This window comes from Trametes versicolor (genome assembly GCF_000271585.1).
Source record: "Trametes versicolor FP-101664 SS1 unplaced genomic scaffold TRAVEscaffold_7, whole genome shotgun sequence".
Classification (NCBI taxonomy): Eukaryota; Fungi; Basidiomycota; class Agaricomycetes; order Polyporales; family Polyporaceae; genus Trametes; species Trametes versicolor.
Window position 1 is genome coordinate 1,189,517 of NW_007360327.1, and position 22,327 is coordinate 1,211,843.

Genomic DNA, 22,327 nt, shown 5'->3' on the forward strand with positions numbered 1-22,327 from the left:
CGCATCCATCCCGTGACAGCCGCTCTCGATAGGCAGACGTTGCTGAGCCACTTGAAGGATGTAACACGTTTTCACAGGAATCCAGAGCCATCGACAGAGATAGCGTCGTGTTTTCAGGACGAGAGGAAGGTATGCATTGTCGTGGTTCGAAGAGAGAAAGAGAGATATTAAAATTAGCTCACCGAACTGTAGATATCTGAGGCGGAGGAATTGGGACGCCCTTTGTGTGCGAATTAGAAGGTAAAATATCGAGAGGGGGTGTGTTGATGGAGGTGAGCTGGATAGCCCTCCCGTTAAGGCGTCGCTTATTTGTAAGGTAATCTTGTGTCTGGCGCGGGCCGCATCGGATCATCCCGAAGCCCTAATCTGGGGTTTTATCGTGCCATCTTGACTGGCTGCCGTGAATTTGCCACAGGCTTGTCTAAATGTAAGGCGGATTGTTTTGCTGCCCGGCTATGTCTTTCTCTGGCCGCCACTTCAGAGCACCGGAGCGTCTTGTAACCCCTTGGCATTTACAGGCTCTCCAAAACCCGCTGAGTACGCTGATGTCGTCAAGAACGGGTCGCGTTCAAGACACTCGCTTCCCGAAGCGGGATGGCGAGTCCTACTCTGACGTTATCGTGCCTGGCACTTCTCGTGTGGCCGGGCAATCCACAACATTGACAATCTGTCGCTGGGATGTCCGATATCTGCTAGTCTTTTCGCGCAGGTTTACTGCGATCATCCCCAACTCTTTCTGCTTCCTTTGAGTTATTTCGACGAGGATCTTCGTTAGGGCGTATCTACCGACGCTGAAGCTCATCCTGAATTCTTTGGCCGTGGCATCTCGTCATCGATGTCTTAGCGCCCCGGCAAACAGTTCAAGAGCTTGTCGCAGTCTGCGGTCTGCCTCGAGGTTCGCATGTGCGCCGCTGCCGGACCCGCTCTGATGAACACGCCGGGCGGTGAGGAGCTTGTGCGACGTGTTGGGTGGTCCGAGGCAGACGGCGAGAGCGAGCGGCCGTCAGTGCATGCGTGGAAGCGAGCGCAGAGGGAAGCTGCGTGATGCTGTCGAGGCTATCGCAGAAGAGGCGGCGGGGTAACCAAGGCGATGGGCCATGTTGTGATGCCGTCATGGGCGCAAAAGGCAATCGAAGCACAGACGGAAGAGCCGCCCCGGCCGATTGGCGATTAATTAAGTAGCGAACACACCAAATATTATCAGCGTTGGCTGGCGCGCCGTCTACAAACATCCGGCCTCGAGCCCCCGCCGCTGAACAGTCTCCCCCGCCTCCCTCTCTCCTCCCACCACCCTCCTTGCCCACCGCGGGCCCGCCGCTCTTTTCTACCGACACTCCTTCGCCCGAGGTCGCCATGTTTCCCTCCCTCCTCACCTCCGTCGCCTTCGTGGCCGCGCTCGCGTCCGGCGCGTCTGCTCATGTCTGTGAGTAAATTCTGCCCCGCGCGACAGCGCAAAATTCATGTTGTTCGTCCGTAGCGATCTGGCACCCGTCTATGTATGGGTTCAACGTGACCGACTCGACGTTTTCCTACGACAACCGTCCTCAGGTCCCGCTTTACAACATGCCCTTCTCGCAGTGGTGGTTCGTGAGTACCTGTCATCCGCGCGCCTCGCGTACTGCTCGCTAAACGCTCTATAGCATGGTCACATTGACTACCCGCCCAACGAGGGTGATTTCTTCGAGCTCGAAGCTGGCGGAACTGTTAACACCGTTCTGTCTTGCGATAAGGGCGCGACCATCTACTACAACTCCTCTCAAGGGTAGGTCTTCGCACACACTCTTCGACATCGTTCAGTTCCTAACGCGACTGCGTATTTTTAGTGGAGATGTCGGCTACGGCAGTGACTCGCCCTGTGTCGGCGCCCCGACCTCGGCCTACCACACCACCGGCATCGACGACGTGAAGGGTTGTGCGCTTGCTATCGCGTACAAGTCCGACGTGCACGATGTCCAGCCCGACGACTTCACCATTTTCTCCGTCAACCACACCTGCGTTTGGTACCAGAACACCGCCTTCGACGTGCCCAGCCTCCCGGCGTGCCCGGAGGGCGGCTGCCACTGCGCCTGGTTCTGGATCCATTCTGTACGTCCAGCCGCCTCGCTCCCGAAACAGTCCGTGGCTGACGTTGTTCGCTTCCCCAGATTGATAGCGGTGCCGAACAAAGTGCGTCCCTGGCGTCCTGGCGGCGGTGAAGCACCCCGCGTTGCTAACCAGATGTGTGCTTGTTTCAGTATACATGAACGCCTTCAAGTGTAAAGTTACCGGTGATGTCGGTACTCAGCCCCTGGGCAAGCCTGCCTTGCCACGCAGGTCAGTGCCTGCACTTCTGCCAAATGGACTCCTACTGACGAATATTTCTCAGGTGCGGCCCCGACCCCGACAACGGTCTGCCCGACGCCAGGCCTGAAAACTGCACTCTCAACGCCAAGCTTCCCATGTACTGGTACCAGCAGGATGGCAACAACGTAAATCCTCCCATGCACGCATACACCGCACGCGCCCACATGCTCACATAAAACCCCACCGCAGATGTTTGAGGACACCTACCATGCGCCTTACTACAACGACCTCTACGGCTTCCACGACGGCGCGCAGAACGATATCTTTGCGGACGGTGTCATCGCTTCCCTCGCCGGCTCTGCGAACACTTACACAGCGGCGTCCTCCACCCACACGACGGCCCAGGCGACCACTACCGCACAGGCGCCTCCCGCTACCACCGAGGCTCCGGCGAGCCCGACGACGACGCAGGCAGACCCCACCACCGCGGCCCCTCCGACGTCTGAGCAAGCCGAGCCGACGACGGTTCTTCCTTCCACCACTATCCCATCGGAAGCCCCAACTTCCATGTATGTTGCGCTGTCTCCGTTCCATGTTGTGTGCCCTTGTGCTGATCCATTCTCCGCTCACAGCGTCGTCGCTCCTGTGGTGACCAGCGAGGCTACCACTTCCACCGAGCCCACCGCCTCCGCTTCCCGCAGGTGGTATGTGTCGCCTTCCTTTCCACTCTACAACCTAGCAGTATCTGACCTCCTCCACAGCAAACCCCGCACGACCGAGTCCGCGCAAGCCAAGAAGCGCAACCACTCGCGTCACCTCGCCGGCCGCCACGCGCACTAAGCCGCCCGCGCCCCGCCCGCCCGTACATGATACCCCTTGGTCTCCCGGGGTCCGGCAGGCTCGACGCGCTGCCGCCCCGCCCTTCTCCACTCCCCTCTACAATCTCCGTTTTCTCTCTGCCCATGCTAGCCTGACGCGCCGCTCCATGGGGACGACGCCGCGCGTTGTCGGCGGCGCCCCATTGTCTCGAGATCCCCTCCGTTCGGTCGTCTGTTTGTGTAAGGTCTGCAGCCCACGGCGCACGAGAGTACCTATTACTACTACTACTACCAGCTTTGCACTACTCGTTCTTGTCGATGCTATCTGTCCGCGCGCGTATGCGTGACTCCTCCTGTTATTTGCCGTGTTGGCTGGTCTGAACTGGTACTTGGCGTGATCTGGGAGGTAACTGAGCATCTACTCTGTAGGTGGGACGCTTTGGAGTGCATACCGGTGAGTGGACAAGTGCTTCAAATGTGGCTTCTGGTATGTAAATGACGCATATAATGGGGGGGGGGTGCTTCGTGCGGTTATGTACTCGACTCGCGCAAAACTTGTAGCAGCGACTGATGATTTTCGGGACGCCAGAGACAGATGCCTCAGCGCGACCCGAGCTTGTCCGCAAGCTCGCCCATCCCCGCGTCCCTCAGGCGTTGCACGAGCACATCCGCGTTCCCCACCTGCGCGCCCTGCCCGAGCAGCATCTCGCCCATCGCCGCGATCATCCCCTCCGCACGACTCATCCCGCCCCCGCCCCCGCCCCCGCCCGCGTCTCCAAAGTGACTCCGCATGTACGCCTCCTCGCCGTGCTCGATGAAGTCCGCGTAGTGCGCGCGCACCCCACGCTGGTCAAACGGCGCGCGCAGCAGCCCGCTGCCCTCCGCCCCGCTGGCGGGAGCCTGCGCCGTGGGCAAGCAGGTAGGGGAGGTGATGTCTGAGGGCGCCCAGGGGAGGAAGAGCGCTTCGAGCGCGCCGAGGGCCTCCCAGTCTTTGGAGATCGTGTCGCCGTCCCCGACGCGGAACTGGAGGTGCAGGATCGCGAAGTCGCCCGGGGCGAGGAGGACGGTGCCCTCTTTCGCGTCTTTGATGTTTGCGGGCAGGGGTGCGTCGTTCTTGACCTCGGTGCCGTTGATGTGCGATATCTCGAGCCGGGGCGTTTTGTCCCAGGGGTCGTTCGCGACGCCCAGCGCTACACGAGGGACTCTGTGGCACACGTTCAGTTATTGCACCGCCGGGAGAGCCAGGCTGAACGCACCTGTCGCGCGTGAACTTCACGAGGTTGTCGCCCTCAGCTGTACCGCGCAGCACCGCGGAGGTCAGCGACGGTTGGCTCAGCACCTGTGCGCGCGAGCCAAACACCAGTATAGGCGTTTTGTCCTTGCGCCTGTTCTGCACGAGGACGCGCAGCCCGAGTAAGCTGCGCGCGGCAGCCTTGTGAGTACGGATTATCTGGCGGCTGGCGGCTCCCCCGGCCGCCACACGCTCTTGACGTTCCCTGTTTCGATCGGAGTCCATGCTCTCCGTCAGGGAGTGCAAGCTATGAACTTCTGCGTTCAGCGCGGCATCACGAAGGTACTAGCACTGACATACTCGCATTCCATGCGACCAGCGATGGTGACCCAGCAGCCTACGCCATCCTCGTGCCAGTGCGCGAAGGCGGGGTGCTGAGGATACCGCTCGTTGCCGACTGACTTGGTGAGGAATGCGCTTGTGTTAGGCGGGTGCACGAAGTTGGCGCACTCGCGTTTATGCCGCGGCTTGAAATCCGAGAGTTGACAGGTCTGGTCACAGTAGCGCGCCGCCCTGCAGCGATTATAAGCCCTTTGTCCGGATATAACGGAAAGTAGCCTCAACGTACTTGCATCGCGAGCAGCTCTTCAGTGACCCGCTGCCGCCATTTTTGCCACAGAAAGTACATGGCGCTTTCGCCATGCGCTCCTCCTCTGTTTTCTGGTTCATCACACGCCTCATGCTGGCCATGCCTGCGTCGGTGGAAGCCCTGAGCATCTCCTCGGGGCTCGTCGGCTGGATATGCCGGTACCTGCGCCTGCTGAACTGCATGTCGGCAGAGAGGACCGAGGTCGATGGTGGTCGGAGGGAAGAGGAGAGCGTACCGCACCCGACGCCGCCCAGCTGGTGACGAGTTGCTGGGGTCCGGAGCCCGACCACCGTGGACGTACCTGGAAATGGTGGACTAACGGGGACGCGTGACTGCCTCGCGTCCTGTCTCCACGTGAACGTGATGCGACGCGGTCGTGACTCTGATGAAAGGGGATCTGCGGCGAAGCACCGAGGATGTAGTACACACACAAATACAGCACAAAGCCGTGGCCTAGAGTACATTGATCGACAGCATATATTGACTTTTGCTCACCATGACTGACCGCTTCCATAGCCCCAGGACGAGAAACTCAAACAAGCCTTCTTGCCCCAAGTCACAACCGCGGCGCACACGACTTCGAGTGACTGGACGGGCTCGCAGTCACCGCTGCGACGCGAACGAGTCCGCAATGTCGCCCATACCAATATCCCTCAGGTGCTGCTCCATCAGCTCCGTGTCTTCTCCTTGCGCGCCGTTCCAGCCAAACAGCCGGCCCATCATGGTCAGCATGTCATCGATGCTGCGCGACATGTCCGCCCGCGCGTCCCCAAAGTGGCTGCGCATATACGCCTCCTCGCCGTGCTCGATGAAGTCCGCGTAGTGCGTGCGCACGGCGCGCTGGTCGAACGGTGCACGTAACAGCCGGCTGCCTTCCGCCCCGCTGGCGGGGACCTGTGCGGTGGGTAGGGAGGCGGCGAGCGCGGCGGGTGTGGTGGTGCCGTCCCAGGGCGCCCAAGGGAGGAAGATGGCCTCGAGGGCGCCGAGGGCCACCCAGTCCTTGAAGATCCTGTCATCGTCCCCAACGCGAAACTGTAGCTGAATAATCACGTACTCCCCCGTGTTGAGGAGGATTGTGCCTTCTTTGGGGTCCTTGATGTTTTCGGGTAGAGGCGCGCCTTTCTTAACCTATACGGGTCCATCGGATTGGCGAGCCGCGAATGAGACAGGTGGGAGGTGGCTCACCTCGGCCCCGTTCATGTGTGGGATGCCCAACCGCGGCGCTTTGTACCAAGGGTCGTTTGCAACACCCAGAGCTACACGAGGCACTCTGTAGCACACGCTCAGCTACTGCATAGCGAGATATTCGAGCTGAACGCACTTGTCTTGCATGAACTTCACATTGTTATCGCCCTCAGCCGCACCGCGCAACACCGCGGAGGTCGACGATGGCTCACTCAAGACTTGTGCGCGCGAGCCGAAGACCAGTATAGGTGTCTTGTCCTTGCGGCGGTTCTGCACGAGGACGCGGAGATCCAGTAAACTGCGCTCAGCGGTCTTGTAAGTGTGGACAATCTCGCGGTTTGCAGAGCGCTGTTGGCGGTCCCTGAGCATGCCCAGGTCGAGAGGCATCGTCGGGCACTGCAAGCTGCAATTTTATACTGTTAGCACGGTGCCGCGAAGGTATTCGGGTCAGCGTACCTGCAATCGATACACCCTGCAACGGTGACCCAGCAACCGACACCATCCTCGTGCCAGTGCGCGAAGACGGGTTGTAAGGGGTACCGCTCCCCGGAGATGGGTTTTGTGAGGAATGCGCTCGTAGTCGGTGGGTGCACAAAATTGGCGCACTCGCGTTTGTGCCGCCCCTTGAAGTCCGATATTTGGCAGGCCTGGTCACAGTAACGCGCCGCTCTGCCGCGATGGTTACTTCATTTTCACGCGGAAGGTAGGACGAGTTTGACGCACTTGCAGCGCGAGCAGCTTTTAAGCGGTCCGTCGCTGTCATCTCTATCGCAAAAAGTGCAGTGCGTTTTTGCTTGGCGCTTCGCCTCTTTTTGCTTGTTGAGCGTACGTGTTATGCTTGCTAGTGTCGCGCCGGCGCTGGCTTCGAACGTGTCTATGGTGCGCATCGGCTGGACAAGGCGCGGGTCCATGCTGCTGCTGGACTGCATGGCGACAGAAAATCGGTCCGCGATTGATGGTGGTGGGAGGAAGAAAGAGAGCGTACACTGCACCCAACTTCCTCTGGTCAAGAGTACGAGTACTAGCCTGGCTTAGGGCTTCGGTAATTTGACATGCATTGGGCGTACTTACTACATACCCGGCGGAACTGAGACTCGAAGAGGGACCGCTTACGCCGTAACGTACAGACCACGGAAACGAAAGTGACTGCCTCGAGCTCGCGTCCGATCTTGCCTCCACGTGAATGTGATGCGACGCGGTCGTGACCATCAATTCGTGTTTGCTCCCCTTCTCCGTCCTTGACCTACATAATACGTAGGAAACTCTTGAAGTATGATAATCTTGAAGTATCATTGGTGCAACATAGTCCGGTGGGGGGGTGCACAACTCCGATCATGGTGGAACTTAGGAAGCAGCAAGGACATACGGATACAGATACAGCACAAAACCACTGCCTATCTTACATTGATCGACAGCATACGATTCTTGTCCACCATGGTTAACCGCTTCGTTCGCAGATTAGTCCCAGGACGAGAACCAAGTCTTCTCGCCCCAGGTCGCGCCCACCCCGGCGCGCGCGTCCCCGACAGGATGGAGTCGCGCTCACTGCCGCGACGCGAGCTTGTCCGCGAGCTCGCCCAAGCCGGAGTCCCTCAGGCGTTGTATGAGCACATCGGTGTTCCCAGCCTGTGCGACCTTCGCGAGCAACGCCTCGCCCATCACGGCCATGCTCTCGTCTGCGAGGCGCGACATGTCCGCGCGGGCGTCCCCGAAGTGGCTTCGCATGTACGCCTCTTCGCCATGCTCGATGAAATCCGCAAAGTACTCGTCCACCCCGCGCTGGTCGAACGGCGCGCGCAGCAGTCGGCCACGCACGGTGCTGCTCTCCCCTGAGGTGCAGGATTGCGCTGTAGGGAGAGAGGCGGCGAGGGCAGCAGGAGTGGAGGTGCCGTCCAAGGGCGCCCAAGGGAGCAGGAGGGCCTCGAGTGCGCCGAGCGCCTCCCAGTCTTTGGAGATCGTGTTGCCGTCGCCGACGCCGAACTGGAGGTGCAGGATGACATACTCCCCCGTGTTCAGCAGGATCGTGGCCTCTTTCGCGTCCTTGATGTTTTCGGGCAGCGGTGCGTCTTTCTTGGCCTGGGCGACCGTGTTAGCGAGCCGTAGATGAGAACGATGGGCAGTAACTCACATCGAGGCCGTTGACGTTTGAAATGTTCAGCCGCGGCGCGTTGTCCCAGGGGTCGTTTACGATACCCATGGCCGCACGAGGAACCCTATAGCACACGATCAATTGCTGCACCGTTGAGCAGATACGTCCAAGTGGAACTGACTTGTCTCGCGTGAACTTCACCAGGTTGTCGCCCTCGGCTGTGCCCCGCAGCACGGCGGAGGTCAGCGACGGCTGGCTCAGCACCTGTGCACGCGAGCCGAACACCAGTATAGGAGTTTTGTCCTTGCGGCGGTTCTGCACGAGGACGCGTAGACCGAGCAAGCTGCGCGCAGAAGCTTTGTGAGTGCGTAACATTTGGCGGGCGGCGATCCCTCCCCCGACCATCATGCGCTTTTGCCGGTCCCTGAGCTCGGTCGGATCGAGGCTGTCGGCCAGAGACTGCAACCTATGAATTCGTACAATTAGAATAAAGGCATAAAAGTCCATAGATGATTCACACGTACTCGCAATCAATCCGCCCTTCGATTGTGACCCAGCACCCAACACCATCCTCGTGCCAATGCGCGAAGAGGGGGTGTAAGGGGTATTGCTCTCCGGTGATGGGCTTCGTGAGGAATGCTCCCGTGGTGGGCGGGTGCACAAAGTTGGCGCATTCACGCTTATGGCGGGCTTTGAAATCTGAGAGTTGGCAAGTGTGGTCGCAATAGCGCGCCGCTCTGCGATAACGGTTAAGTACTCCTTTCTCATGTACAGGGTAAAATGATTTCGACGCACTTGCAGCGGGAGCAGCTTTTGAGGGGTCCATCGCTGTCGTCTTTTCCGCAAAAGGTGCAATGCGTCTTGGCCGTGCGCTTTTCCTCCTTTTGCTTATTGAGCGTACGTCTCATGCTGGCTATACCCGCGCTAGAGGTGGCCTCGAACGTGTCCATGGGGCCCGTCGGCTGGGGGTGCCGGTTCCTGCTCTTGCTGGACTGCATGTTGGCAGGGAATGCCGGGATCCCAGTCGATGGGGGTGGGAGGAGAGAAGATAGAGCAGACAGTAGCACCCAACGCCTGGTAAAGAGTTAGGTTTGAAGCTTAGTCACTTCTGACGTGCCTTGAATTCAAGTCGGACGTACCTGGAAAAGAGACTACTTGAATCTAACGGGAACGGGTGACTGGCCTCGCGTCCAATCTCACGTGAACGTGAGGCCTTCAGGGGCAGTCCAAGATGAGAAACGAAATTTCTGGTCATGATTCCATTATATGCGCGGCGCACACGTTCGACAGGACTGATTCGCAGTCACTGCCGCCCGGCACGCGCGACCTTGTCCGCAAACTCGACCATTCCGACGTCCCGCAGGTGCTGTGCGAGCACCTCAACCGTGTTCCTATCTTGCGCGATCTGTTGAAGGAACGCCTCGCCCATCATCTCCACGCTCTCCTCCGCGCTGTGCAGCATCGCCGCGTGCGCGTCCCCGAAATGGCTCCGCATGTACGCGTCCTGGCCGCGCTCGATGAAATCGGCGAAGTACTCGCGCACCGCGTGATGGTCGATCGGGGCGCGCATGAGCCGCCCGTGGACGGGACCGTCGTCCCGAGCGGCGGGCGATTGGGCTGTGGGCAGGGAGGCGGCGAGCGCAGGGAGCATGGAGGTGCCGTCACAGGACGCCCAGGGGATGAAGAAGGCCTCGACTGCACTGAGAGCCTGCCAGTCCTTGTAGATCACGTCTCCGTCGCCGACGCGGAACTGCAGATGTAGGATCACGTAGTCCCCTGTGTTGAGTAGGACAGTGGCTTCTTTCAAGTCCTTGATGTTTGCAGGCAGAGGCGCATCTTTCTTGACCTGGGCACATCAAGGTCGGGGAGCTGCGAACAGGAAAGGCGGGAGTTGACTCACCCCGGTGCCATTAATGTTCGAGATACCCACCCGGGCAACTTTGTCCCATGGGTCCTTTGCGACACCCATAGCCACACGGGGCACCCTGTCGCACGCTATCAATAACTACACCGTTAAGGAAGCACGCCCAGTCTGAGACGCACCCATCTCGCGTAAACCCCACGAGGTTGTCGCCCTCGGCCGTGCCCTGCAGCACGGCGAACGTCAGCGGCGGCTGGCTGAGCACTTGCGCGCGCGAGCCGAACACGAGCACAGGCGTCTTGTCCTTGCGGCGGTTCTGCACGAGGACGCGGAGGTCGAGCAAGTTGAGCATCGCAGCTTTGTGAGTGCGGATAGTCTCGAAACCGGCGGCTCCTCCCATGTGCTCTCCACGGTCCTGCAGAGGAATGCTCGGGTCGAGATCGTCGGCGAGGCGCCGCAAACTGCGAGTTGAAATGGTTAGGGCGCAATCGTGAAGTCACGTAGGCAAGTAGACGCACTCGCAATCAATACAGCCTTCGACCGTGACCCAACAGCCGACACCCTCCTCGTGCCAGTGCCCGAAGAGGGGGTGGATAGGGTACCGCTCACCGGCGAGAGGCTTTGTAAGGAATGCTCCCGGCGTGGTGGGCAGCTGCGTAAAGTTGGCGCATTCGTGCTTGTGGCGGGCCTTGTAATCCGACACCTGACAAGTGCGATCGCAGTAGCGCACCGCTCTATGACGACGATTGATTATTTTACGTGTATAAGGTGGAACAAATGCGACGCACTTGCACAGCGAGCAGCTCTTGAGGGGACCGTTGTCGGCGTCTTTGCCGCAAAAGGTGCAGTGTGTCTTTGCCATGTGGTATTCCTGTTTTTGCTTGTTGAGCTTGCGTCGTATGCTGGCGAAGCCGGTATCGACGGTAGCCATGAACTGTCTCCCCTCGGGGGTCGTCAGCTGGGGATACCGGTTCCTACGTCCGCCGGGTGGCATGCTGGCAGAGAAGACTGGGGCCGATAGTGGTGGGAGGACGGAAGAGGGCGTGCGCAGCACCCAACGCCTGATATATAGTTAGGTTTGACACTTAAGTAGCTTCTGCGGTGCCTTGGACGTACTTGGAAGAGGGACTACCCCTGGCAAACACGAATGGGAGACTACTATCTCGCGTCTCCCTTCACGTGGATGTGATACGACGTGGTACGTGACGGCCATCAGGCCTAACTCGATGGTCCATCCTCGTCGTCTGTGTCTCCGAAACTTGGGGGCTCCGCCTAGACGTTCAACCTACAATGATAAACCTAAGGGAGCTGAAGGATCTGGCAGGCAAAAGCAGGTTCAGTGACAACCTTGACGATGACACAAGAGCACTACCTACCTATGTTACACTGTCCGATACCGTACGTTCATTCCTTCCACGTAGGCATTGCGCATCTCTGGAGACGCAGTCCCTGTACGACAAGCAGATTGTCTCTCGCATTCGGCCCACAGGCGCAGCGCAGACAGGACTGAGTCGCGGTCACTGCCGCGATGCGCGTACGAGTTTGTCCGCGAGGTCGTCCATTCCCATCTCCCTCAGCATCTGCGCAATCTCACCTGCGTCCTCTCCTCTTGCGGTCTCTGCAAAAATTGCCTCGCCCTCTCGTTCCGCCCCCTCGTCCGCAATCCGCAACAAATCCGCATACACGTCACCGAAGTGGCTCCGTACGAACGCGTCCTGGCCATGCTCGATGAAATCCGCGAAGTATGCGCGCACCCTGCGCTGGTCGAACGAGGCCCGCACCAGATGTACGTCATCGGGACTGGCAGGCGCTGCAGGCGTGGAGATGCCATTCCAGAGCACCCAAGGGATGAAGACAGTCTTGAGCGTACTGAGGGCCTGCCAGTCTTTCGTGACCGTCTGGCCGTCGCCGACGCGGAACTGGAGGTGCAGGATCACATATTCTCCTGGGTGGAGGAGGATGGTGGCCTCTTTGGTGTCCTTGATGTTTACCGGCCTACGTGTGCCTCTTTTGAACTGGGCGGACTATGTTGAAGAACAGACAAATAAAATTAACGGCCAATGGCTCACCTCGGCGCCGTTGATGGAGCAGATTCTAACACGGGGCGTTTTGTCCCAAATGTCCTTTGCGACGCCCATAACCACACGACGCATTCTGTCGTACATACAGATCAGTCACTGCACCGTTGAAGAGGCATGTCCAGCCGCAACCCACCCATTCTGAATGAAATTATTGATGTTCTCGCCCTCCGCCTCCCCCCGCAGCACATGGAAGGCCATGGGAGGCAGGGCCTCAGCTTGTGCGCGCGCGCCATACACGAGTATAGGCGTCTTGTCCGTGCGCCGGTTCTGCACGAGGACACGCAGATCGAGCAAGTTGAGGTCAAGAGCTTTGTGAGTGCGGATAGTCCGTCGGCCGGCTTCCTCTTCGAAATGCTTTTTGCGGCTGTCGAGCGGAGTGGCCACATCGAGAGGGTCTATCAGGGGCCGCAAGCTGCGGGTTCATACGGTCAGAACTTGGAGCGGTATTGCGCAGTCAACTCGACGCACTTGCAATCGATACAGCCTTCAACGGTGACCCAACAGCCAACACTATCCGAGTGCGAGTGCGCGAAGACGGGTTGTGGGGGGTACCGCTCGCCGGCGATGGGCTTCGTGAGGAATCCGTCCGTGGTAGGTGGGTGCACAAAATTAACACACTCGTCTTTGTGACGAGCCTGATAATCCGAGACCTGGCAGTTTCGATCGCAGTAGTGCGCCGCTCTGCGACGATGATTAATTTTGTCCTGTACAACTAGAACGAATTTGACGCACCTGCAGCGCATGCATCTCCTGAGGGGACCCCGGGCGTCGTCGGCATCTTTGCCGCAAAAGGTGCAGTGTGTTTTTGCCGCATGCTTTTCCTGCCTTCGCTTGGCAATCAAACGTGTTATGCTGGCGATGGTCCTTTCTGCGAACCGTTCTTCCTCAGAGTTCTCCGGAAGCCGGGTGTCAAATGGCCAGTGCTTGGGTTTGTGGGATTGCATGCTGGCAGAAAAGACCTGGGTTGATGGTGGTGGGAGGAGAGAAGAGGGCGCACGGCTTGAAATATCAGTTAGGTTTGAAGCTTGAGCAGCTTCTAACGTGCCTTAGACGTAAAGCGGGAAGAGAGAAGAACTCTACTCTGGAGTGAATGAAACACTGTCTAAGGAAAATGACTAGTACTAGCATCAGCAAAAGGCAGGGTTTGCTTTGGATAGCCAGATGGCCGGTAGGCTATGTAGCAAGCTCCAGAGTGATAACACGTTCACAGGTGCATCAGCGGATCGGAAGAGAGAAGGCCGTTTCGTCAAAACGCGTTATTTGGATGCAGCGGGCGGCCAAGTGCATGTAGGCCCTAAGCGCCCGTGGTTGCAGAACGTCCTTGGCGCAGCGCGCTCTTCGCGACTCTCATCCTCTCCTTCGCCCTCTCTCCCTATCCTCTACCTCATACCTCGTCTCTCTGCCTCTACATCTCCCCGCTATGATGTTTCGTTTGTAGTTATCAAAGGAAACTGTACCCGGAACTCATGGTCGCTGTTAGCACGACGCACGACACGGCAAACCGAGCGCATATATTCAGCCGTGACGCTCAACAGCCATTCCCGCTGCCATATTCTCTGCCACGCTCATGTGGTATTAGTGTGGTGAGTTCTCAACCTTCTTGTGTGGCCGTCATGCAGCCTGATGGAAGCTGATGCCCACGACCTCGAAGACGGCGCGCTCTGTTATGTAGCATCGGCGAGCTCGCGTGCGCGCTGCCTCGCGTCCTGTCTCCACGTGAGCGTTATGCGACGCGGTATGTGACGATCAGGCCCGAAGCTCCGAATCGGGCGTCGGACCACGCCTACCCCGCGGGGCGCGAGAACACAAGAGGCGAGTCTGGGGAGGGAAATGACCTCTTGATCGCGTACAACGACCATCCCATGACTTCGCCCCCTCGTACCTCCCCGGTCCGCCAGCGTACATCCCCCGCCGCCCTCTCTTTCTCATGATGGCGGTCCGGCCCAGGTCCGTCCCAGCACGCCCTCAAAAGGCGGAGGGACCATCGCGGCCGACGCATCCCCCAACCCCGCATCGCATCCCCCAAAACCGCATCCTAAGCCCCCCACCAGAGCCCCAGCGATGGCCAACCTCTCTCCCGTCAAAGCCTCTTTGAACCGCATCGCGTTCATCACCGGTGGCAGCCAAGGCATCGGCCGTGCCATCGCGATGCGCCTCGCGCGCGACGGCTACGACATTTCCATCGCTGACATTGAGCCCGCAAAGGCCAAGCTCGATGGGGTGATTGAAGAGATCAAGGCGTACGGCCGCCAGGCCATTGGTGTCTTCGCCGGTATGCTTAAATATCCATACACTGGACCAGTACACCTGCTTACGATTAATTTATAGATGTTAGGCAGCCTAAGCAGATTGAGGCTGCCATTGCCGAGACGGTCGAGAAGCTCGGCCCCCGTCTCTTCGTCAGCGTGTCCAACGCCGGCGTCACGCAGGTGAAGCCTCTGCTTGAGTGCACACCCGAGTACGTCATTCCCTCGTCTGTTGGGTCCAGACATGTACTCATGAACGCTAAACAGGTTTATCGAGAACGAGGTCCGCATTAACGTGCTCGGTCTCATGAACACCCACATCCTTGCCGCGAAGCAGATGGTCAAGCAGGGTACCGGCGGACGCATCATCGGCGCTGGTTCCATCGCGTCCTACCGTACCGCCGAGAACCTCGCGCCGTATGGTGCAACCAAGTTCGCCGTTCGTGGCTTCACCGAGGCGGCCGCGAAGGAGTGGGCCGAGCACGGCATCCGTGTCAACGGTCAGCTCGCATGTAACCCGCTAACTCCGCTTGTGTTTACATTATTGCAGCGTACGGCCCCGGTATTGTCGACACCCCTATGTGGGACCACATTGACCGCGAGCTAGCGGCGATCGTACGTGCCCTATCTAGCGTGTATGTCACCGTTTACTTACCGCGCTTTTACGGTTCATAGGAGGGCATCTCCGTGGGAGAGGCCAAGGCGAAGCGCGTCAAGCAGGACATCAAGCTCGGGCGTATCCAGGAGCCCGAGGACGTCGCGAAGCTCGTCTCCTTCCTCGTCTCGGACGAGGGCGAGTACATCACGGGCCAGACGATCAAGACCTGCGGCGGCGCGTCGCTCTAAAGAACTCGAAACTTAAGGTTGCCATGGAACGGCGTCCGGCTTGTTGTGTGACACAAACAGGGTCTCGCCTGGATGGATAGAGGCGTCCGGCGAGCAGGGACGGGGCCGGCGTGCCTGCGTCTATCATCCGCGCTCTCGTGTGCATTTAGGGAACACTTATCGGTGGCAATGTTCTGTCTTAGAAGCGTTCGTTTGTAAACGTGTATACTAGTGGCTTGGTTGGTGCACATCTGTCTATCGTCTGGAATGCTTTTCATTCCGATGTGTTGAGGGTGTGAATTCCCAGGAACCCCAATGGCATCGTGCCTTACCCATGGTAAGCTCAGTGCTTGTTGCTTAAATTCTACTCAACATTCGCTTCCTAGGTATGTTTTGCACTCCTGTCAGCCCTTTCGCCACCGGTTCCGTCGGCCTTCCCTAGTTCCGCCCTACCCGGAAATAACGCTCCGTACGTTATCCTATACGTTATCCTTATCTCGATGTGTGGGCGCCCCAGCAGCTTATCAGCGCAAGCGACTTATCAAACTCGCCCCCGCACTTCGCAGAGACGGCATCGGGGCCTTGGCGACTCATACTGTGGCAGCTCTCGCCCCGCATGCGAAGTTTTCCAGGCCCGGGGCATGATAACCTGCATATATACCTCGAGCGTGGGCGTGCGCTCCGCCTCGAGTGCTTGTCTGCTGCCACTTGCACGCCGCCTCGACGCCAAGGTCCTGCGACGGTACCCCGCACGGTGATTGGAATTTGAACACCGACCGACGATCAAGATGTCTGCACGGTTCTCTTCTGCGATGCAGAGCGCGCGGGCGTATACGCACAAGGAGGCATGGGTTCTCGAGCCCACGCCGTCTACGTTCGCGCCGAATAGCAGGTGGTCGAACAAGGATATGGACCCTGTCCCTCCGAAGGAGGTGAGTACTCTCGTTTGCACGCGGGCGCAAGTGGCCGCATGCACAGTGAGAGTAGGAGAATACGGTCTCTGACAGCGCGTCTGCTATAGAGGACGTGGTCGACATTCAACTACATCGCGTACTGGGTGTCCGACGCGACGAACGTCGCGGTGTGGGAGCTTGCCTCGAGCATGCTCGCAATCGGCCTCTCCTGGTACGTCGCATCCCCCCGAGAATATACGAGTCCAGTAAGAGTAAGAGTCGGAAGAATACCCCGACTTTTACTATTGTGCTTTTTGGGGAATGCGGGAGTGGCCGTCTTCTCTGCATACCCGAAAGGGCAGAATAGTGAAACTCGGCACATCTTTCCGACTCTCACTTTTACTTGAGCTGGTTACTCCCCAACCCACCCTCACCTCACCAACTCCATACACACATGCTGACCCGACGTCCCCAGGCGCCAGGCGCTCCCCGCAATCGCGCTCGGGCACATCATCATCTCGCTCGTGATGGTGCTGAACGGGACGATCGGCGCGCGTCTGCATGTCGGCTTCCCCGTGCTGAACCGCTCCTCGTTCGGGTTCTGGTTCAGCTACTTCTCCGTCGTCTCGCGCGTCGTGCTCTCAATGTTTTGGTTCGGCATCCAGACATACACGGGCTCGGAGTGCGTGTACCAGATGCTGAAGGCGATCTGGCCGTCCCTCGCGCACTTGCACAATGACCTGCCGGAGAGCTCGCATATCACAACTGTCGGTGAGTCGTTTTGTCTGTCGAAAAGAGACGGGCAGTTTGTCTGATGTGCGCGCGTGCGTGTAGGGATGATGTGCTACTTCTTGTACTGGCTCATCCAGGTGCGCTTTACCCACTCCTTCACGCGCAGAGGAAAATAAACTGACTCGAGCTGCGGATAGTTCCCCTTGATGCTCATCTCTCCGCAGAAGATCCGTTGGCTCTTCGTTATCAAAGCCTTCGTTGTTCCGCCCGCATGGCTCGCGATGCTCATCTGGGCATTTGTGAAGGTGCCGTCCAGCACGGGCCTCTTCCAGCAGCACAGCACTCTCTCCGGGAGTGCGATGTCATACGCATGGCTGAGCGCGCTGAACAGCGCGTTGGGGATTTACTCGACGCTGGCGGTCAACATTCCGGATTTCACTGTGAGTACTCACATCGCGTGGCCGCCCAGAGACCGTGTTTACCGTTTTCGTATGTAGCGTTACGCTAAGAACGAGAGAGCGTGAGCCGACTCCACCCCTGCAGTCCATATGCGTGCTGACGCCTGTTCTGTTCGCCAGGCAATACGTCCAGCTCTTCATCATCCCCGTCGCATTCACGCTCGTCGGCTTCATCGGTATCGCGGTGACCTCCGCGGGCGCGACGCTCTACGGCGCGGTGCTGTGGGACCCGCTGCAGCTGATCGACCGCTGGGACAACCGCGCGGCCGCGTTCTTCGCGTCCTTCACATTCGTGCTCGCGACGCTTGGCACGAACATCTCCGCGAACTCGCTCTCCGCCGCGAACGACATGACCGTGCTCTTCCCGCGCTACATCAACATCCGCCGCGGGCAGGCGTTGTGTGCGATCCTTGGCGGCTGGGCGCTGTGTCCCTGGGAGATCCTCGCGAGCGCGCAGGGCTTCTTGTCGTTCATGAATGGGTATACGGTCTTCCTGGGGCCGTTTGCGGGGATCATGGTTGCGGATGTGAGTGGCGATCCCCGGAGTGTTGACTCGGTATGCGACGAAGGCTGACTTGGGTTTGCGTGTAGTATTGGGTCGTGCACAAGGGCAAGGTCGACGTGCCCGCCATGTACAAGCCGCATGGACGGTACCGGTACTCGTATGGCTTCGTAAGCGTTACAGATAGCCTCAGCTGAAAGCGTCGCACTCACGATATTCTGCTTGGCATACAGAACTGGAGAGCAGTCGCAGCCATCCTGGTTTCCGTCCCGCCCAACCTGCCGGGGCTGATCTCGTCCATCAACCCAAAGATTAACGTCGGCGGCGCGATGAAGATCTACAACTTCGCGTGGCTCTTCGGCGTGCGTCTTGCTCACTCCTCACATACAAACGCCAGATGCTGATGATTGTTATGCAGTTCACCACCGCGTCGGTGGTGTACACAGTGCTGTCGCTCTCGTTCCCTGCGCACGAGACGTTCATCCCCGAGGCGATCACGAGCGAGGATGTGGCGGAGGACACGTCCCGGAGCGAGGGCTCGTCGCATTTGGAGAAGAGGAGTGTCGACGAAGAAGTTAAGGTCGTCGCTTAAGCGGACTAAGCGGTCGCTGCTGTTAGACCTACAAATATTCCCGAGCTGTTGTCTCGCTCATTTGAGTGTGCAATACATAGACTTTCTGTAGCATTAGGTGTACTTAGGATAGGATGTTTGGGGTTGGAGCTTTGTCGTTTGTACGTTATTGATCATTATATGGGATGATCCCGTTCAGTTTGTACGGACAGCTCGCAGGAAGGTTCACGCCGCTTGGCCCCACAGTAACAAGGAGGGGAAGGAAGCATCCTGTAGCGGTCATTGACGCACCTAATCAAATATGTATAATGTGTCTCTCCTGATCGTACAATTAAATTACATGCGCGGGCACTTCGTAATGTACAGTTGGTATTTACAGTCCGGGCCAATATCCGCGCCCGCATATCCGGTGCGGGCCCGCTCCTACCTACAGAAATAGCGGTCTTTAATGTGCGGGGTCGTGCGATAGGAGACAGCATACGAATACACGTGCAGACATGTCATAGCAGTTGCAGTTCCGAAAGCAGAGCGAGCATCCACGCACCAACATCCCTGCCCAAGTAGGACGGGGCTCGACCGGCCTTCCCAGTCTATTGCGCCGGATGTCCTCTCCCTCGATATATCGGTGTGGGAAGCGCACCGTCGCAGCCGCGCCGGTCTAAAAGAGACGGGCCTTGTTCCGTGTGGTCGCGGGGCGTGTCTGTCATCCACGCTCGATCACGTCCATCGCGGAGTCGAGGAGGACCTTCGGGAGCAGCAGCATCCTGTTCTCGAACGCCTCCGCCTCGGCAGGATCGCCCGAGCTGCTGCGCGCGTCGCGGCGCGTCAGACAGCGCAGCCCGAGCTCCGTCGTGCACAGCACCCGCCCGCTGTCCTCGGGGTGCGGCTTGCCATGTCCGTGCCCGTGCCCGTGTCCATGCCCGTTCAGCATCGCGCCGTTCCCGGTGCCGAGGCCCGCGTCTGCGAGGAGCGCGAGCGGCGAGAGGTGCTCGTCGCTTTCGTTTTCGCGCATCTTGTTGAGCATGCGGCCCGGCTCGAACGGGTTGCCGCCGTCGACGACGAGGACCTCGAACGTCGTGGAGAGGATATCTTCGCGGGTGACGCGCGCTAGCTTGTATACGGCTTCGGCTATGCGGCGCAGCTGCGCGTGCAGGGACGAGTCAGAGGTGGGTGCGTTGCCGGAGCCGCAGAGGATGAAGACCGCGGAGGACCAGCGGAGCATCGTCGTGACCAGCTCCGTTACGGCGTATTCTTCCAAGCCGGGATAGAGCATGCGTATTGAGCGGTGAGTGAGCGCGCGCCATCGAGAAGAGGTAGCTTGTGGTTCTGTGTCTCGAGTTCACAAAAGCACAAGATGATAGAAGGATGTAGACGTACCGGAGGTTTGCATATGCGCGAGTATACGAGTCAGAAGGGCATCTAGCTTCGAGGGGAAACCAACACAGAATAACGATAATGAACGCGCACAACATGTCGCGATGCTTGCTTGCAGTGCGAGCTGGACAAGGATGGGATCCTGGGCGTGGTCGCGAACGGCGAGTATCCGCGACAGCCCAGGGCCGAGCCATGGCGTACAGTTCTCCAGTTCAGGAGGGACGCCGAGACCCGCCTTCGCCCTCGACCGCTTCGCGAAGGTGCACGAGTCGGTGGCAGCGGCGGCAAAGTGGTTGATCTCCGCATTGAGGTCGTCGACTGCCTGAATGATCTGCGCACCGGACCAGCCGTCCGTCTTGGTCAGGAAGACGTCCATGCTCCGTGCACGCGCGTAATGTTCCGCCTCCAGACTCATCGCAGGTCCGAGCGGGACCGGCGGCGCGTCATCCGAACGTCGTGTATGCCTCCTGGTCCTGCTCCGGTCCCGATTCCGAGAGAAACGCTCACCCGCTCCCCGCCCGTTCCCACTGAGCGTGCTGCCCCCATCGTCGTAGTCGCGCTCGACGCTCTCGTTGCGGCTCTTCGCGCGAGCCTCGTCTCGCTCGGCGATGAGCCGATCGCGCTCCGTACGCAGGGCCTCGATCTCGCGGTCCTTCATCCGGAGGTTATCCTGCATCTCCCGGAGCGTCTTCTCGAGCGCCTTGTAGCGCTCGGCGAGCTTCATGACCTCAGAGTGGATGTGGCTTCGTGCTGGGTCGCGCTGAGACAGAGCTGATTCGAATCCAAGCGCGAGCTGGGGCTGGGGAGGTGTGCGAGCAGAGGCAGGGGCAGTACGTGTGCCGTACTGGGAAATGCGTTCGCGGCGTTCGGCGGTGGCCAGCTTGATGCGGAGGGCGCTGCACTCGCGAGTGAGCTTAGCGATCGGGTCAGCGACGGGACTGAGCTCGGGGGAGGCGTGGATGCGGAGGCGAGGGTGTGCAGACTGGGGCGCAGCGGATAAGATGGGGCCGCCGCCGCGGAGGGTATAGAACTCGACGGTGGTGTCGGTGGAGACCTGCAGACGCATCATGACGACGTGGATGGGAGTGGGGGAAGAGTGTGACTTACGATGTGCGCTCGACAAGAGCTGATATGTATGCGCAGAGCAGACGCGGCGAGAGACAGTCGTGGTTGGTGCGGAACCAGCTTCTCGGCACGCGGTTGCAGTCACTCAGCTCAGTGGCGGCGCTTGCTCGGAGATCATAAACGCGTGTTGTCGGCGTCTCCGCCCTTTTGACCTGCCTCTCCGCTTCGTTGTGCGATGGAAATACCTTGATGGCTAGTGCTGGGTTGTGAGCCACATCCACAAATCCACGGATATACTTCGACAAATCAAGAGACATTGCGGACAAAAAAAGCCGATTGGGACTGCAGGGAGCCCGATATGCCGCTACGTATACATATATGCATCCTGGCATGAGATGAGCAAAGGTGCGCGATGTGAGATGGCATACATATGCTTACCTAGAAACCCTTGCGGCCATTTGTAGGTTAAGGGTGTGTACACCCATGTGCAAGACTTCTTCGATGGCATGCGTGCTGCATATCCTGCCGCCACCGTGCCAATGCTCAAGGCTGGTTATGATGAGAATACCGCACCACTCCGATACTGGATATATCTTGAGCTGGTATAAACTCACACCGAGATTGCCTGAAATGAGGCTAACAAAACTACGTGCCTATATGCGGGCTGCGCGAGGCTACCGAAGTTAAGCCTGAAGCTGTGGTCGTGGGCTTCGAAGACCCTATCGGAACGCTGCATGATATACATGATAGTTCGCATTCAGGGTCGCAAGGAGCATCCCGTCTGCTGCAGGTAGCTGAAAAACCGATGTCAGCTGAATGTGAATGTGACGGAAGAAGCGGTGTACATGCTGGAGGTCTGCGAACGCGCGTGCCTCCCGAGGTCTACCGACGCGTGCAGCTCGCCACGTACTCGCCAAAGACAGGTTCGAGAACATGAGCTCAAGGGGGAGAGGTTAAAGTTGATACAGGGGCCCAGACGAATTTTTACCGCAGGAGATGCGGAGACAGGATTCTGACAGGAAGTCGCGAGCGTCGATCACCTTTTCCCCGGACCATGTTCGCGTCGCCGTCCAGGTTGCCTCCTGCCACCATCTCCGCAGCGACAGCATATATGCAGCGTCCCTCTATATATGCCCACCTACTCTGCCTTGGGATACGCCGATGCCCGCTGCAGTACTTGCTAGCATAAGGGTCATGACGGCCGCTGCGGTGATAGAAGCAGGAAACGGATGACTGTGTTGTGAGTACTCCGGATCCTGGATATCCTGCAGGCTCTTGCCGTCATCGACTCATCGCCTTTAGGCTTCTATGATGTGCGCAGAAGTCTGTCCGCGCAGAGTGCTGAATGTGATGCACTTCTTACTGGCGAAATGAAGATGGCGGAGCAGCATCGCCCAGCGATAATGCGCCGATATCTGGCTGAGGGCCTCGGCGTGATCGTCATCCCCCTCGAAGAGGACTCGT

At 58.8% G+C, this 22,327-nt stretch overlaps 8 protein-coding genes across 8 annotated transcripts; 3 read left to right on the forward strand and 5 right to left on the reverse strand.

Annotated features, from left to right (window-relative positions):
• The first annotated feature begins 1,289 nt into the window (after positions 1–1,289).
• Positions 1,290–3,452, forward strand: TRAVEDRAFT_29586 (uncharacterized protein). The gene is made up of 10 exons (XM_008040942.1): positions 1,290–1,423; positions 1,478–1,587; positions 1,641–1,762; positions 1,824–2,085; positions 2,145–2,166; positions 2,235–2,313; positions 2,366–2,468; positions 2,533–2,852; positions 2,916–2,987; positions 3,045–3,452. Exons 1-10 carry the CDS (start codon positions 1,354–1,356, stop codon positions 3,121–3,123), a joined length of 1,239 nt encoding a protein of 412 aa, XP_008039133.1. The 5' UTR covers positions 1,290–1,353; the 3' UTR covers positions 3,124–3,452.
• Positions 3,453–3,701: 249 nt separating this feature from the next.
• TRAVEDRAFT_48556 (uncharacterized protein) lies at positions 3,702–5,163 on the reverse strand (the record flags this gene model as incomplete). Its single annotated transcript, XM_008041114.1, has 4 exons — positions 3,702–4,305; positions 4,358–4,639; positions 4,693–4,905; positions 4,961–5,163. The coding sequence occupies 4 exons, from the start codon at positions 5,161–5,163 to the stop codon at positions 3,702–3,704; spliced, it is 1,302 nt and encodes a 433-aa protein (XP_008039305.1).
• Positions 5,164–5,584: 421 nt separating this feature from the next.
• On the reverse strand, positions 5,585–7,095 carry TRAVEDRAFT_48557 (uncharacterized protein; the record flags this gene model as incomplete). Its single annotated transcript, XM_008041115.1, has 5 exons — positions 5,585–6,109; positions 6,167–6,251; positions 6,303–6,569; positions 6,623–6,835; positions 6,890–7,095. The coding sequence occupies 5 exons, from the start codon at positions 7,093–7,095 to the stop codon at positions 5,585–5,587; spliced, it is 1,296 nt and encodes a 431-aa protein (XP_008039306.1).
• Positions 7,096–7,549: 454 nt separating this feature from the next.
• TRAVEDRAFT_72597 (uncharacterized protein) lies at positions 7,550–9,782 on the reverse strand. The gene is made up of 6 exons (XM_008041489.1): positions 9,395–9,782; positions 9,051–9,329; positions 8,780–8,992; positions 8,437–8,721; positions 8,295–8,379; positions 7,550–8,242 (listed from the first exon to the last, which is right to left on the reverse strand). Exons 1-6 carry the CDS (start codon positions 9,508–9,510, stop codon positions 7,709–7,711), a joined length of 1,512 nt encoding a protein of 503 aa, XP_008039680.1. The 5' UTR covers positions 9,511–9,782; the 3' UTR covers positions 7,550–7,708.
• Positions 9,783–11,511: 1,729 nt separating this feature from the next.
• On the reverse strand, positions 11,512–13,141 carry TRAVEDRAFT_72599 (uncharacterized protein; the record flags this gene model as incomplete). Its single annotated transcript, XM_008041490.1, has 5 exons — positions 11,512–12,131; positions 12,186–12,270; positions 12,331–12,609; positions 12,666–12,878; positions 12,930–13,141. 5 exons carry the CDS (start codon positions 13,139–13,141, stop codon positions 11,634–11,636), a joined length of 1,287 nt encoding a protein of 428 aa, XP_008039681.1. The 3' UTR covers positions 11,512–11,633.
• Positions 13,142–14,206: 1,065 nt separating this feature from the next.
• On the forward strand, positions 14,207–15,550 carry TRAVEDRAFT_150013 (NAD-P-binding protein). The gene is made up of 5 exons (XM_008041491.1): positions 14,207–14,469; positions 14,526–14,655; positions 14,711–14,943; positions 14,994–15,058; positions 15,119–15,550. Exons 1-5 carry the CDS (start codon positions 14,259–14,261, stop codon positions 15,287–15,289), a joined length of 810 nt encoding a protein of 269 aa, XP_008039682.1. The 5' UTR covers positions 14,207–14,258; the 3' UTR covers positions 15,290–15,550.
• A 530-nt stretch (positions 15,551–16,080) lies between these two features.
• Positions 16,081–18,445, forward strand: TRAVEDRAFT_125402 (cytosine-purine permease; the record flags this gene model as incomplete). Its single annotated transcript, XM_008041492.1, has 10 exons — positions 16,081–16,200; positions 16,290–16,393; positions 16,637–16,932; positions 16,996–17,030; positions 17,091–17,333; positions 17,391–17,413; positions 17,472–17,877; positions 17,943–18,023; positions 18,087–18,215; positions 18,272–18,445. 10 exons carry the CDS (start codon positions 16,081–16,083, stop codon positions 18,443–18,445), a joined length of 1,611 nt encoding a protein of 536 aa, XP_008039683.1.
• Positions 18,446–18,792: 347 nt separating this feature from the next.
• TRAVEDRAFT_169387 (uncharacterized protein) lies at positions 18,793–20,864 on the reverse strand (the record flags this gene model as incomplete). Its single annotated transcript, XM_008041493.1, has 2 exons — positions 18,793–19,750; positions 19,802–20,864. The coding sequence occupies 2 exons, from the start codon at positions 20,862–20,864 to the stop codon at positions 19,128–19,130; spliced, it is 1,686 nt and encodes a 561-aa protein (XP_008039684.1). The 3' UTR covers positions 18,793–19,127.
• Positions 20,865–22,327: the final 1,463 nt, after the last annotated feature.